At 38.1% G+C, this 12762-nt stretch overlaps 1 protein-coding gene across 5 annotated transcripts in view; it reads left to right on the top strand.

Annotated features, from left to right (window-relative positions):
* CTNND2 (catenin delta 2) overlaps nt 1-12762 on the top strand; it is a 782618-nt gene that overhangs the window by 432849 nt on the left and 337007 nt on the right. For all 5 annotated transcript variants that reach the window (XM_059694779.1, XM_059694782.1, XM_059694778.1 and 2 more), the window contains exon 6: nt 9822-9991. In XM_059694779.1, the coding sequence (XP_059550762.1) occupies nt 9822-9991 (170 nt within the window). The remainder of the gene's footprint in view (nt 1-9821; nt 9992-12762) is intronic.

Raw genomic sequence — 12762 nt, forward strand, 5'->3', positions numbered from 1 at the left:
GAAGTGGTTTAGAAGGGTAGGGTTTTTATAATAATTAAGCAAATCAAAAGGAGAAATATATTGATTATGTGACTCACATTACTAATGTCATGCTCAGGGAAAGAGGACTTACTGACTTGCTTGACTTTCTATTGTGGTGGCAGCTAAGTGCTTAGTTAGACCTGACAGGGTGGAGAGCCTCTAGGTGGGGGCACAGGTGGCCTATCCTCCCCTTGGAGCCAAGAGACTTGGATTCAAGTCCTAATGCTGCCTCACTTACCAATAGTTGAGGACTGTCACTGGGACTCTGGAGACCCTGAGTCATTTCCTGGAAGCATTTATTCAAATTAGTTGAGTTTATCCTCAGATTGTTCATTCCCCGTGAAATCACATCATCATATGCCTTTTGGTCCAAGTTTTGAAATACCAATGAGACAGTCTCCTTTCCAGAAGATTGTTATTGTTCCAAGTCTTTAGATACCAAATTCGCTCACACCTACTTCCGCCACTACCTTTCGTGTTCTAGAGCCCATGGGAAGCCAGCAGTGGCAGAAAAGGAAGGTGTGATCAAAAGTCAAGGAAAAACCCAGGTGTTACACAGGGTGCCATTCTGTCTCCAGGGAGCTATAATTATATTTCTTCCCAGATATTGTCACTACCTATTTTTTTAAGCTAATGTTCAATTTATTTTTCTGTTATATTCTTCTAACACATAGGTTTTTAAGAAGGATGTTATACCTTCTCCAAAGAGGTCACCAGCTCAGAAGCAAACCTAGGAATCGAGGAATAAGCAAAGACATAAACTACCAAATGCTCCTTAAGCAAGAGAGAACAATGTAGAGTTCTCATGAAAAACATTACTGTCGGGTCTTCTGGGATCAAGTAAAAAGTTAGCACCTGGTGGAAATTTCTAATGAAAATATAATTGGGTTTTGAATTGTCAAGGCACCAAAGATGCCCACAACTTTAATATGAGCACCAGGTGCAAGCTGGCGAAAGCGAGGACAGTATCAGAACTGGTATGAGCATGAGAAAAAGTAGAGGCTGAAAGCCCTAATTAGAAAATCAGAATAAGCAGACTTTCCCCCAAGGACAGCGGAAGGCGAGGTCTCCTGGTAACACCTTATGGAGATGTGTTGTGGGATCCCTCGAAGTTAAACCACTAAAACTGCCTCTGATCAAATAATAAGTCACTTCCACAGCAACTGATGTTAGCAAATCTTAATATACTGAGGTTTTATTTTGTCACTATAGGCCCAGGTAGGTGTTACAGTCACTCATTTTTTTTACATATGTGTTTTAAACACTTATTCACAGTGGCACAGAGTCTCTGTCTTGTGATCTTTATACTCTAGTCAGGAAATTCTGAAATCAAGCCATCTAAATACTGTAATTTCAGGTGGGTAATCACTGCAAGCAATGTCAGAGCCGGTACTGGGTACTTGGAAATCCTGGGGGTCCCTGAGACCCTCTCATGGGCTCTGGAAAGGCACCAGTTTTCACAATAATCCTCCAATGTTATTTGCCGTATCCATGCTCACCCCCACACAGAGAGAGTTAGGTGAGAACAAGGGTCTCACAGGATGAGAGAGCCACAGGGAATAAAAGCATCATTGTTCCGAGGGCTCATGGAGGGTGTTTGATGTATCCTCTTGTTTTAAATTTTTTCCAGTTTTTATACACTAAGTAGCATTCTTTATCACCCATAGAAATAAAAGTTCTCTGGGGTCCTCAGTGACTCTCAAGAGTGAAAGTTCATGAGACCGGAAAGTTTGAGAGCCTCTCTAGTTTTGAGAGAATGATCAAAGGGCCAGGAAGTCTTCCACTGTGAGAAGGTGTTTGATCAGGGGCCTGAGTAAATTGCACAAGCAGGCCATGCGGGTATCTAAGGAAGAGATTTCCAGCAGATCCAAAGCTGGTTTTGATGCTGGTGTAAGTCCACAAATAAAGTATAGTGTCATCAGGGTGGAGCCTTTAAATTTAGTTTTCTTCTAAATTTATTTGTATTTTCAATTCTTTTCATAATTATTAATAACAAGAAATATGAACCCATTACCTTGAACAATTAATTTATAAAGGAATATATATAATGTTTTCTGACTTTGTGCTACATTTATTTTTTTAAATGGTAAATAATCTGAATATAAACTTTTATAAGGAAATACTTAGAGAATGGAGCAAACTATAAAAATACCATTCTATGATTATACAGGTCATATATGTCATGTCAACTCCAATGCACAAAAAACATTCTTGAACTATACAATTTTATTTAAAGTTGTACACTTGAACTTTAGTTTTTGCTCCTGTCCCTCCGCTGTGCACAGAAGTAAAGACCTAAGTAAGTTATTGCATAGTGTGGACACTTTACCAATGCTCAATTTTCCATACATGGTAAAACTTGAAAAAGCAAATTAATTAAGCCAGTAACATTGGTTGAATCTACATCAGTTTTAAAAGCTAAGTGAGTACCTCTCTATTCCTGAGACCATTACAGCTTTAATTTTCACATAAAGCATTAAACATGGAAAGCACTTGACCACATGGAATCGATCTTCTGGGGATAGACTTTGAAATGAAGTTTAAAAACACACCTGCCCATAGAACAACCACATCACTCTACGTTTCCTGGCATAACAAGTTTTCCCCTCAGTTAATTTTAGGAATGGTAGCTGGTTCAACCACTGTTTTCAGGGGATTCCTCGGCAGAGCTTGCACTATGAGGTTTTGGGGTTACTAATGAAGACTGGGGGGAAGGAACCAGTTTATCACGGCTAGTGACTTCTTATTCCAAGTTAAGTTTGTAAATTTACAAGTTCATCCAAAGCCCGTAAAGAAGAAACTGCTGCTATAAATGAAACTTATTAATAGGGCAATTTAAGCAAAAGTCAATATTTCTACTCTATAGAGTTAACTTGTAGTTAGGTATGACTAAAGTGCTTTGAGCTTGATTAAAATCAATTTGATAATCATACAAAGAATTGGTAGTTTTTCTTATTGATTTTGTAATTTATAACAGTTCTTTTGTGTATATATATATATATATATATATATATATATATATATATATATAATTTCCACCCCCTCTTCTTTTTATTCTCACTTAATGCTTTCTATAAAGAGATTTCCCCTTTCTCTTTATTTGATCTTGCTCTAACAATTTACTCTCATTTAAAATAAAGTAACACTTAACCTCCAAATCATTCTTAACCTTCCACAGAGATTGAATAGCAAGAGAGTGGGAATCAACGCAAATTCTCTGTCAGTTACAGATACCTGTGAATCTTCTTGGCATTATTTTTTAAGGGCTACCTAAAGATTTGATATCATTTTGAAAGAATCAGTTTAACCTAAGAGTAATTATGGAATGTTTCTAAACTTCCTGACAAAGGTAAATCTTAATGAAGCTGCCACTGTCAAGTGTCCAGTGCTCAAAGCGTCCAGCTCAATTTGTAGGGTTTTTATTCCTCTAACTGTCCTGATTTAGCAGGCTCACAAAGCACTCATGAGCACCTATTTCAGACATTGCCTAGATCTCCTCCCTGTTTACGCATTCTTGTTAACAACACTTTTCTTTTAATAGTAAAATGAGCCCTTGGAATTAAATTGATAACTCCTCTTTAGAGACCTTGTTTTATTCATGTGGCTTCAGCTTCCATACTGATCATTTTGATAGTTTTATCTCTGTCCTAAAATTTCATTTACACATAATCAAACGTTGAACTTGGAAATTATTTAAGAAATAATTAAATAAAGATTAAATTTGTCAGATTATGTTAGAGCCAGTATTAAAATCAAGCCCAGGGTAGCTTTCTAACTACATACTAGTAAATTCCCACCATCTCCTCCAAGTAATTTAAAAACCAAGTCCATCCTTCCCCAAAACACTGAGTTGTCAACACACAATCTCCTGCCAATCTTTCCCTTGGGAATGCCACATAGTGGGAGTTTCTGCTTTTTCCATACCCATGGAGTGAATATATGTTGTATTCTGGGACAGATGTTCAACTGAAGCAGACCAGAATTAGCAACTCTTGATAAATCACCTTAAAACTTGTGGAAACAGAAGGTGCGTGGCTGATTGTCACAGGGCAGTTCTGTCTGCTCAATTTTCTGGAAAAACTCACTTTGTAGTGCGGGAAACTCCTGGGACTCATCGGAGTGTTGGCAGTAATATTATCCTTCCAGTGGTCGGCTGAAGAGTGTCCAGTAACTTTTGGCTCTTCTTCATTTCCTGTCTCCACTTGATCACCATGTCTTCATGAGCTTTTCCTTTAAAATGTCTTTTAAGTAAGCAACTTTCTCTCCCTTCCTAATGAAGCCACTACCCCCACTAAGATAACTGTAGGTTTCCTTTCTCTGCACAGCAAAGCCCTGCTGCTGGTCTCTCCGGTATCTAAGCACAGAGCCCTGCTGCCTTTACCATAAATGTTCAGAATCTCTGCTCTCATCCTATCCCCCTCCTTCCAGATGTGTAATACTGTGCAAAATCCCTCTGCTAAACAATTAAAATCCCCAGTCTAGCCTGTTCAGAGGGTTAAGGTAACATAGAGGGATAGGATTAATATTCCCTGGACAGTCAGCCATCAGGGCAGGCTACATGGAGGTGACATGTAAACAGCACTTTAAGAATGAGTTTGAGGTTGACAGAGAATGGAATTTCAGGCTGAGAGAACAGGGAGAGAACTTTGTTTTTCTTATCTCGTTGCCCTGACACTAGATTTTGTTTTTAATATCAAGCAGGCCATTTTAATGATCTCTGTCTTGAAAGTCTCATTTGTAAAATGAAAGCTCACAGGGTGTTGAAAGAAAGCACTAAGTGATATATGGGACAGTACTGCCATAAGGTTTTTAGGACAAACAAATTCCAATCAAGGCTTTATTATTCTCAGACCATGTGGCTATGCAATTAGATAATTAGATAATAATATAATAACTAATGTTTATAGAGCAACTTATATTTTTCAAAGCATTTGCACATCTATTATCGCATTAGGTGCTCAAATTTGCAGAGATTACATTTGTACAGACAGAAAGCCGCAGTGTGGTTAAGAGCAGACACCCTGAAGCCAGACAGCCTTGTGAGCACCAAGCCCCACCACCAGCTCTGTGGTCTCTGAGTGGGACCTCCAGGTCTGTCACCGCAACTAAGGATGAGGGTGCTTTCCTTACTGGAGTCTTGTGAAGATTCAAGAAGTTAATAGAAGTCAAGTGCCCAGGGCAGTCCATGGGACTTAGGAAGTGCTCGGTGGAGGTTAGCTGGTATTACTAGCAGCAGCATCTTCATCATCATCGTCATTATCCATACTTTCACCAACGGAAGGTGGACTAGAGCCCAGGACTGCTGAATTCTAAATAGTGCCTTGGGAATGCCATACTGAAGACCTCTAGCATTTTCTGTATTATTGCAAAGAATCTAGTCTAGTTAAGGTTTCCTGTATTCTGGGACTGGTGTTCGGCTAAAGAGGAAATAATTAGTAATTCTAGATGAAGTTTCAACAAAATGAGTACACATGATTATGAACACTCTAAAATATCTGGTTCCTTTCGGAAGAAATTGTCTTTCTCAGTTTGGCTTATTTCACTTAGCATAATATTTTCTAGGTCCATCCATGCTGTCCCAAAGGGTAAGAGGTCCCTCTTTTTTACAGCTGCATGGAACAGACTGACATACCTTGATGTGGGGTTGGGGTGCGGGGGACGAGAAGTGCTAAACCAAAGAACTTATATACATATATACCTAGGCCATAGACATGGACAATAGGGTAGTGAAGAGCTCGGAGGTGGGTAGGGACTGGGAAGGGGGGCAGGGGGGCAAAACTGGAGAGATATCTGTAATACTATCAACAATAAAAATGTATTTAAAAAGAAAATGAGAAGAAATTGTCTGTACATGGTAGTGTATGTGTTATTACAACCTGCACGTGGGTCTCAACTTCACAGAAAATTAACATGGCGATCTTTTCATGTGCCGAGGTTAGTCTCTTCCCACTGATGATGGACTCCAAGCTCCTAGTCAGCACCCAGATTCTCTAAGGAGAGGTTCCTCGGGGGAGTCCCACAATCTGAGGGGTGAAGATTTCTCCTGCAAACAAACTGACTTCTGTGTAGGGATGGATTTTTCAACCTTAAAATGCTGATGTGTGTATATGACCTAAATAGTACTTTGATGTTAAATGATAACAACTTCTGGACTTGGAGATAGAGGATGAGGATCCAAGCTTCATCTTCATTTTACCAAGTGTGGGACGCTGGCTGACTTCGCCACGCCTCTAACAATAAGGGAAAGATACAAGGGCATTTTTCTCTCAGGTTGCTATGTGGTCTGTAGTCACTTCATATATTTGAAAGCATAATGAGACATTAGTGTTTCGCTCCAGCTTTGCCCCAGGTGTCTTTCTAGGATCATTGGAAGATTCCATGGCCCTCATTCTTTAGCACCCATAGAATTTCTCCCCTCTGTCCAATTGGGGCTAGTGTGTCTTGATCTGATCAAGGACACATGCTCTCTGGAGTTTTATCAGTTTATTAAAAAATGGTTTCACTTCTTCTTCCTGGCCCCTGGGCTGAGTTATCTTGAGTAGATATTGAGTTCAGCTTTGTCCCATGAGGAGCAAGGTGCAGAATGGTCCAAGACATCACTGTGACCAAGTCAATGTCCTGGAAGTGTACATACCCGAGTGTGCCCTCTGCTTTCTGTTATCTCAGAGGACATTGTGACCCCCTGTTCCTCATAGTTGAAGTTTCTTCTGGAGCAATTAAGTGCAATGAAGTCAAGATTCCATTTCCCTGGTTGGAGTTTCAAGTCTAGGTCTCTTTCTCTCTTCCCACCCTAAGTGTTCTTGCATTGCCCCCATCACCTTGCAGATACATTGCATCCTCAAGACTGCAGCCTAATTTTACCACTAGCCCAAAAGCAAGACTTGATGGAAACCCTTAAGTTTTAGAGGGAAAAAATCATGATTTACAGCTAAAAGCAATAAATGCTTTTGAAATCTATGGAAAATTGGTATTTTCTATTTCGATGAACAGTAATGTTGGTAAAGCTAATCAAGTGTTAGTTATATGTAAATTTTACTTGTATAATAAAGTAATTATGACTTGTTCTATCATATTAGCTTTTTCCATATTCTCATGTAGCTGTTCTTTCTAAATTGGAATGAATAATGCCGTTGATTTGAAACCTAGTGAGCGATGGTAAAATCGTTCTAAAATTTTTGCCTGTTGTTCTGACTGTTTCGTCCTTGACAGGTGATATGTCACTGTTGTAATATTATGATATATCGCTCGTTACTTCAATTACCTTTGTCAGAGTACATTGACGTTTTATGCTGGAGATGTGTGAACAAAGTAATGAGATGGAGAATTTTGGTTTGTTTTCATTGAGTATTGATCAAATACATGGCTGATTGTATAAAAGATGAACAAATCTGATTATTTCGTGATGTATATTTCAGGAGCACATAAATCATATTTTTAACTGAAATACCTTTTGAAAAGGATTTTCAATTGTCACCTTAAGATCCTACAAGGAAAGCATTTGTAGGTTTCTGGAGCTAATTTTATGAATCTATTCAGAATTTATAAATCATTTCGCTTGCTAACTATATCTATAATAAAGTTCATCAGTGTAAAGTCACATGATTTTTTTTTGAAAGGCAAATAACCAGGACATGCAACTCTTCTGCTTTATAGATTGTGTTAAACTATTGATATGAGAGTAAATATTTTATTTTATTCCATTTTATTGACATTTCCAAAGGTCTGTGCACTGTTGTATCTGTTTCAGTTTTCACTGCCCTGGAGATGCTTTATCTTGGGGCAGGAGACGTGGCAGGGCTTGGGCAGAGAAATAGCCCAAGAAAGTCTAGTGGGAAGGTACCTGTGGTCAGTGGCCACTAGCCTTAAAGGGCTTTGGCTCTTCCACCATAGCTTACTCTCTCCCATTGGGTTGTGGCTTTCAGGAAGGTAGGGACCAAGGAGAAAACCCTTGGGCAGAATTCATCACCATCTCCCAATGCTTACTATACCTCCTCCTCTTGGTAGTCAGTCCCCATCCACCCCTGCCCCCATCAATCGGCCCCCTTTCCCTTTCCATCTGTGGTCTCCCTTCCCTTCCAGAAGCTGTCCCATACCTCAGCCTGCCCTCCCCTGTGCCTCAAAGACCACTTGTTGGCTCTGTCTCCCTTTTTGGCAGTTTCCACATCAGCAGTGGGGGCAGTATGTTCCTGGAGTCCAGAATGGAACATTCAGAATATGCACTCCCCATAGAGACATCATATAGCTGGTGATTGGGCCTATAATACCATCAGTATGGATTAAACGATTTTTTTGCTGGCTATTGCAAACTTCGCCATCTGGTATATGCTGTTTTCTTGGGACTCTCTTTTCTAAATTAAAAGAAAATGGATTACAATTGTACTTTTGTTATGCTCTTCATGATGAAATTGGGTTGGATGGAAATGTTTTTATTTTCTTCCTTGACTTTTTCCCCAGGAACTGTACAGATCCCAAAATACCAAGTCTTTACCATGTTAGTTAATTGGCTTATTATTTAATATCCAATGATGAAAAAATATTTTTACATTGTTCAGAATGTCCATTGGGGTATCAGAGGGGGTGGGAGGGTCTTAGATGGTAAAAATTACATGAACCAATGTTTTTTAAAGAGCACACATTATTTCATAAAAATAAGGCTTATGCCACATCAAATTTGCAGTCTTGGTTGACATATAAAGTTACGTTCTATTCTTTAAAAGAAAGAAATAAAGATCTTGAAATTTGCTCACACTTATTAGAAAAGGCTCTATTGTCTAAAACAGCCAGAGAGAGAGATATAAAGGATGAGATAGTAATTATGTCTTAGTCTGTGTGTATGTAATTTCCTTCCATCCAAAAAGAAGTAACTTGCTCTATGGTTAACATAACATGAGAAAATTTGTGTTGCCAAATCCTCCTCCTCCCAACTCACCCTGCTTACTCCAATCCCTTTTCAAACATACACAATGGAAATTGACAAGTACACTGCCACTCCTCTATACTTCTTTTTTAATTCCCTAAGTAAATATGAAATTTGATTAAAGAAATTTTGCTTAAAAAGAACATGAACAAACTATTGCAAGGATCCCATCTACATGAAATGCAAGAAAATAAAATAATTTCTTTTGCAAAGTATAATTTAAGGATGAAGCCAGGAACTTCTTCCCACTGCTCCATCACTTGCACTGTCAGCCATGTTAACATCACCATTTGTAGCACTGTGTCCTGTCTTTGTTCTCCTGCTGTGCACATATGTGATGGCAAAGATTACTATCCATCAGAAATCCTCTGAGAAAGAGCAAATTCTACATTGCAGGAAGAGCTATTAATATTTTAAGCACTGTCAACCCTTCAGGGGTTGAGGTATTACGTCACCATAAAATTATGTTACTGATTGGAAGGTTTTGAGGGTTTTTGCAGCCTGATAATTAAGTAGGAGATATAATTATATTAATGCAATTAATATGTATTAATAGGTGGACTTTTAAATGTTTCTGATATTGTCTGATCCAAAAATAACTACTTGATTAACTAATGTGTCTCAAAAGAAATATGTCTATGTAGGTCAGGATGAGATCATTTGAAAAAAAAAAAACTACTCATTTGAGAACTCTCAACCTCAAAAAAAAAATCTCATTTAAGAGCTGGAGTCAAATTATATGGTCATTTTAGTTCTCAGAATTCAAAGCATAGATGGCTGGAATCATGTGTGTGATAATTCTAGGCTACTCTCAATAAATAATACATGTCATTTCTGCTTCACTGAGGCTGTCACTTACTGCTCTAAATGACTTTCAATGCAGGGCCCAGCCTGCTCTCCCAGAGTGCACTTCAGCTCAATTCCAAACCTGAAGGGTCCTTCCAGTATCCAGCCAGCTACCATAGCAACCAGACCCTGGCCCTGGGTGAGACAGCCCCATCGCTCCCTGCCCGCAGCACACAAGCCCGAGGTGCTGGCCAGAGCTTCAGCCAGGTATGTGTGAGAATGGGGCCCTCTGCTGTGTTGATCAGTGGGGCTCAAGGGGACAGTCCTGGAGCAGAGCTGTGAGAAAGCCACCGTGACTCCTCCTGCCTTTCTGCGACATGCTCCACAACTTCCTAAAGATGCCTCTGGTGCTGTGAGTGAAGGAAATGAATAATAAAATACCATTATGGAATAACACTGAGTTGTAAACATGTGTTCTTTAGGAATATCTGTGAGTTGCTCATGCTATATTTACACTCTATATATTTATCTGTATGGGTATGTGAATGTGTGTCCTTACTATTTCTGTGTCTATGTGAAATATAAATATGGCATACATTCTGCTTTTGTGTGTGCACCTGAAATAATTTTTATTCTCCTAAAAAAGCATAAAATTATTCTTTGGGGTGACTCATATAAAGAAACATAATGCCAATGCATAATCAAGTATGTAGAACTATTCTGAAGATAATTGTGATCATTCAGGAATAGTTACACTTTGTCAAGTTTTTTGAAATGTACCCTTAGTTTTTCCTTTAAGGTATATACTTGTTCTTATAGTTTCAGTGCACAGATTCATTAGCTGCCATTCAAACCAGCTCCAGGTTAGTAGACATTAGAAGTAGCTACTAATCTGAATTTTTTTCACAAAAAGTGTAAATGTTGTGCTAGATCCATAGATGGATGGGTGGATGGATGGATAGATGGATGGATAGGTATATAGCTAGATAGGTATTTTTGTTTTGATAACTTTAGAATTCAAGATATATTCTATCAACCTGGAAGATGTATTGTATCTTGTTTTAAGCTATTTTGAACTTATTTTCAGCAGCATAAGGCCCTTTTAATCCCTTGATCTTGGAATGAAGAACCCACAGCTCCAAAAGCAATCCCTTCAGCTGGCTAGATTGATTTCACCCTTTCTGCATTTACTGGCTGGTACATATGCTATCTGACCCACCACTGGCTCCTATAACAACCAAACATCTTTGTCACCAGTTTATTGTCATTATTCCATCCATGTGTCTTTCCAACTAAACTGAAAGTTACTTGAGGGCAGGATCATTTTCATCTTAATCAGCAGCTTCTTGCCATCCACATGGCCCCCAATAGATGTGTGCTGACAGAGAGGAGGCAGGGCGACTTAGAATGGCATAGTACAGTCACTATGAGAGGCCTACTTTAGGAGACATGGATATACATGAAACAAAACCTGAAAAGTCTCAGTGCATTTCTATTATTAACTTATTGCCCAGCAATATATTTAAAAAATGATTGTGTTCTTCAAGCAAAAAACCCTTGTCCATCATTGCTTTGTAACTTTTACGTGGTAATGCTGAGCTATAGAATTTGTGGATAAAAGGGAGTGGCAAATAAAAGATTTACTGAGAAGATAGGCCTGTCCCTTTTTCTTTATATGAGTAACCCCAAAGAATAATTTTATGCTTTGTTCGGAGAATAAAAAATTGTTATTTAATTTTTTGAAATAAGTGAGATACAGCCATTTTTAATCCTGATATCCAGCCATACTTCTTAGTGGAAGAAGCCACATTCAGAAATAAGGCACATTTTTATACTCCAATTAACCTATGACAGCTATGGACTTAATGTTTACCAGTTCCTAGAACTGTACCTAGAAAAACCATAAAGTTTTACTTTTCTCATAAATATCTGAGACCCCTGTAATTTGAGTTGTAAACACTGAGTCAGCTTTAAAAAATCTGTATTTCCATATAGATGAACATCATGAAAATGGAAATATCAATATAAAAGGCAAACTAAGTTAACTTCAACTTACCCACCTGCCAGGTAAATGAGTAATGCCAATAACCTTTGCCTCCAACTTATCACCGTTGTTATACCTAAACTGTAAGTATCCTGTAAACCTGTTCACACATAGCTATGCAGTAACTAGCTGCAAAATCAGAGCTTTCTTATAAAAGTAATAGTTACCATTTATTGAGGACCCACAAATAATCTGTTTTACATACATCCTCATATTTAATCTCCCCAAAAGGGCTGTATTACTATTTACATTTTTAGAGACTTGGAAACTCAAGCTCATCGCATTTAGACAAGCTGTCATGCCCCATTTTAAGGCAGCAACAGTGAGAATAGGAACAGAATCTTGACTGAATTGAAATCTGATCATTCTAGGAGAAAGTGTTTCATAGGTTTTATTTATTTATTTATTTATTAAATTGATTGGGGTGACATTGGTCAACATGAACATATAGGTTTTAAGTGTGGGTATCTATGTCACAAGATCTGTATATTGCACCATGTGCCCACCACCCAAAGTCTAGACTTTATTATATAAATATAAATATAAATATAAATATATATATATACACACACACATACATATATACACACACATATATACATATATATATATATATATATATATATATATATATATATATATATTCACTTCAATCAAATGAATCTAGAGTTTGAACCTATTAAGAGGTGTATAAATGCAGACAAGCAATGTGGCAATGTATCTGTTTCCATGTTGATGGTGTCCCTCCTTGTGAGAGTCTATTCTATCTTCCACTAACTGCTGTGGAGTAAAACGGTAGAAACTCTAAACTGACAAGATTGGGCTTCACATTAAAAGTCTGCTTTAAAGTTTAATCAGAAAGTATATCTAAGTTGTAAAGATACCAGAACTCTGTATTTGAAGTCATCAGGGTTATAGTTTGAAGGCATCTATAAATGTGAATGTTCAAGGTGATAAGTTGGAGGCAAAGGTTATTGGCATTACTCATTTATCT

Source organism: Myotis daubentonii, chromosome 4 (genome assembly GCF_963259705.1).
Source record: "Myotis daubentonii chromosome 4, mMyoDau2.1, whole genome shotgun sequence".
Classification (NCBI taxonomy): domain Eukaryota; kingdom Metazoa; phylum Chordata; class Mammalia; order Chiroptera; family Vespertilionidae; genus Myotis; species Myotis daubentonii.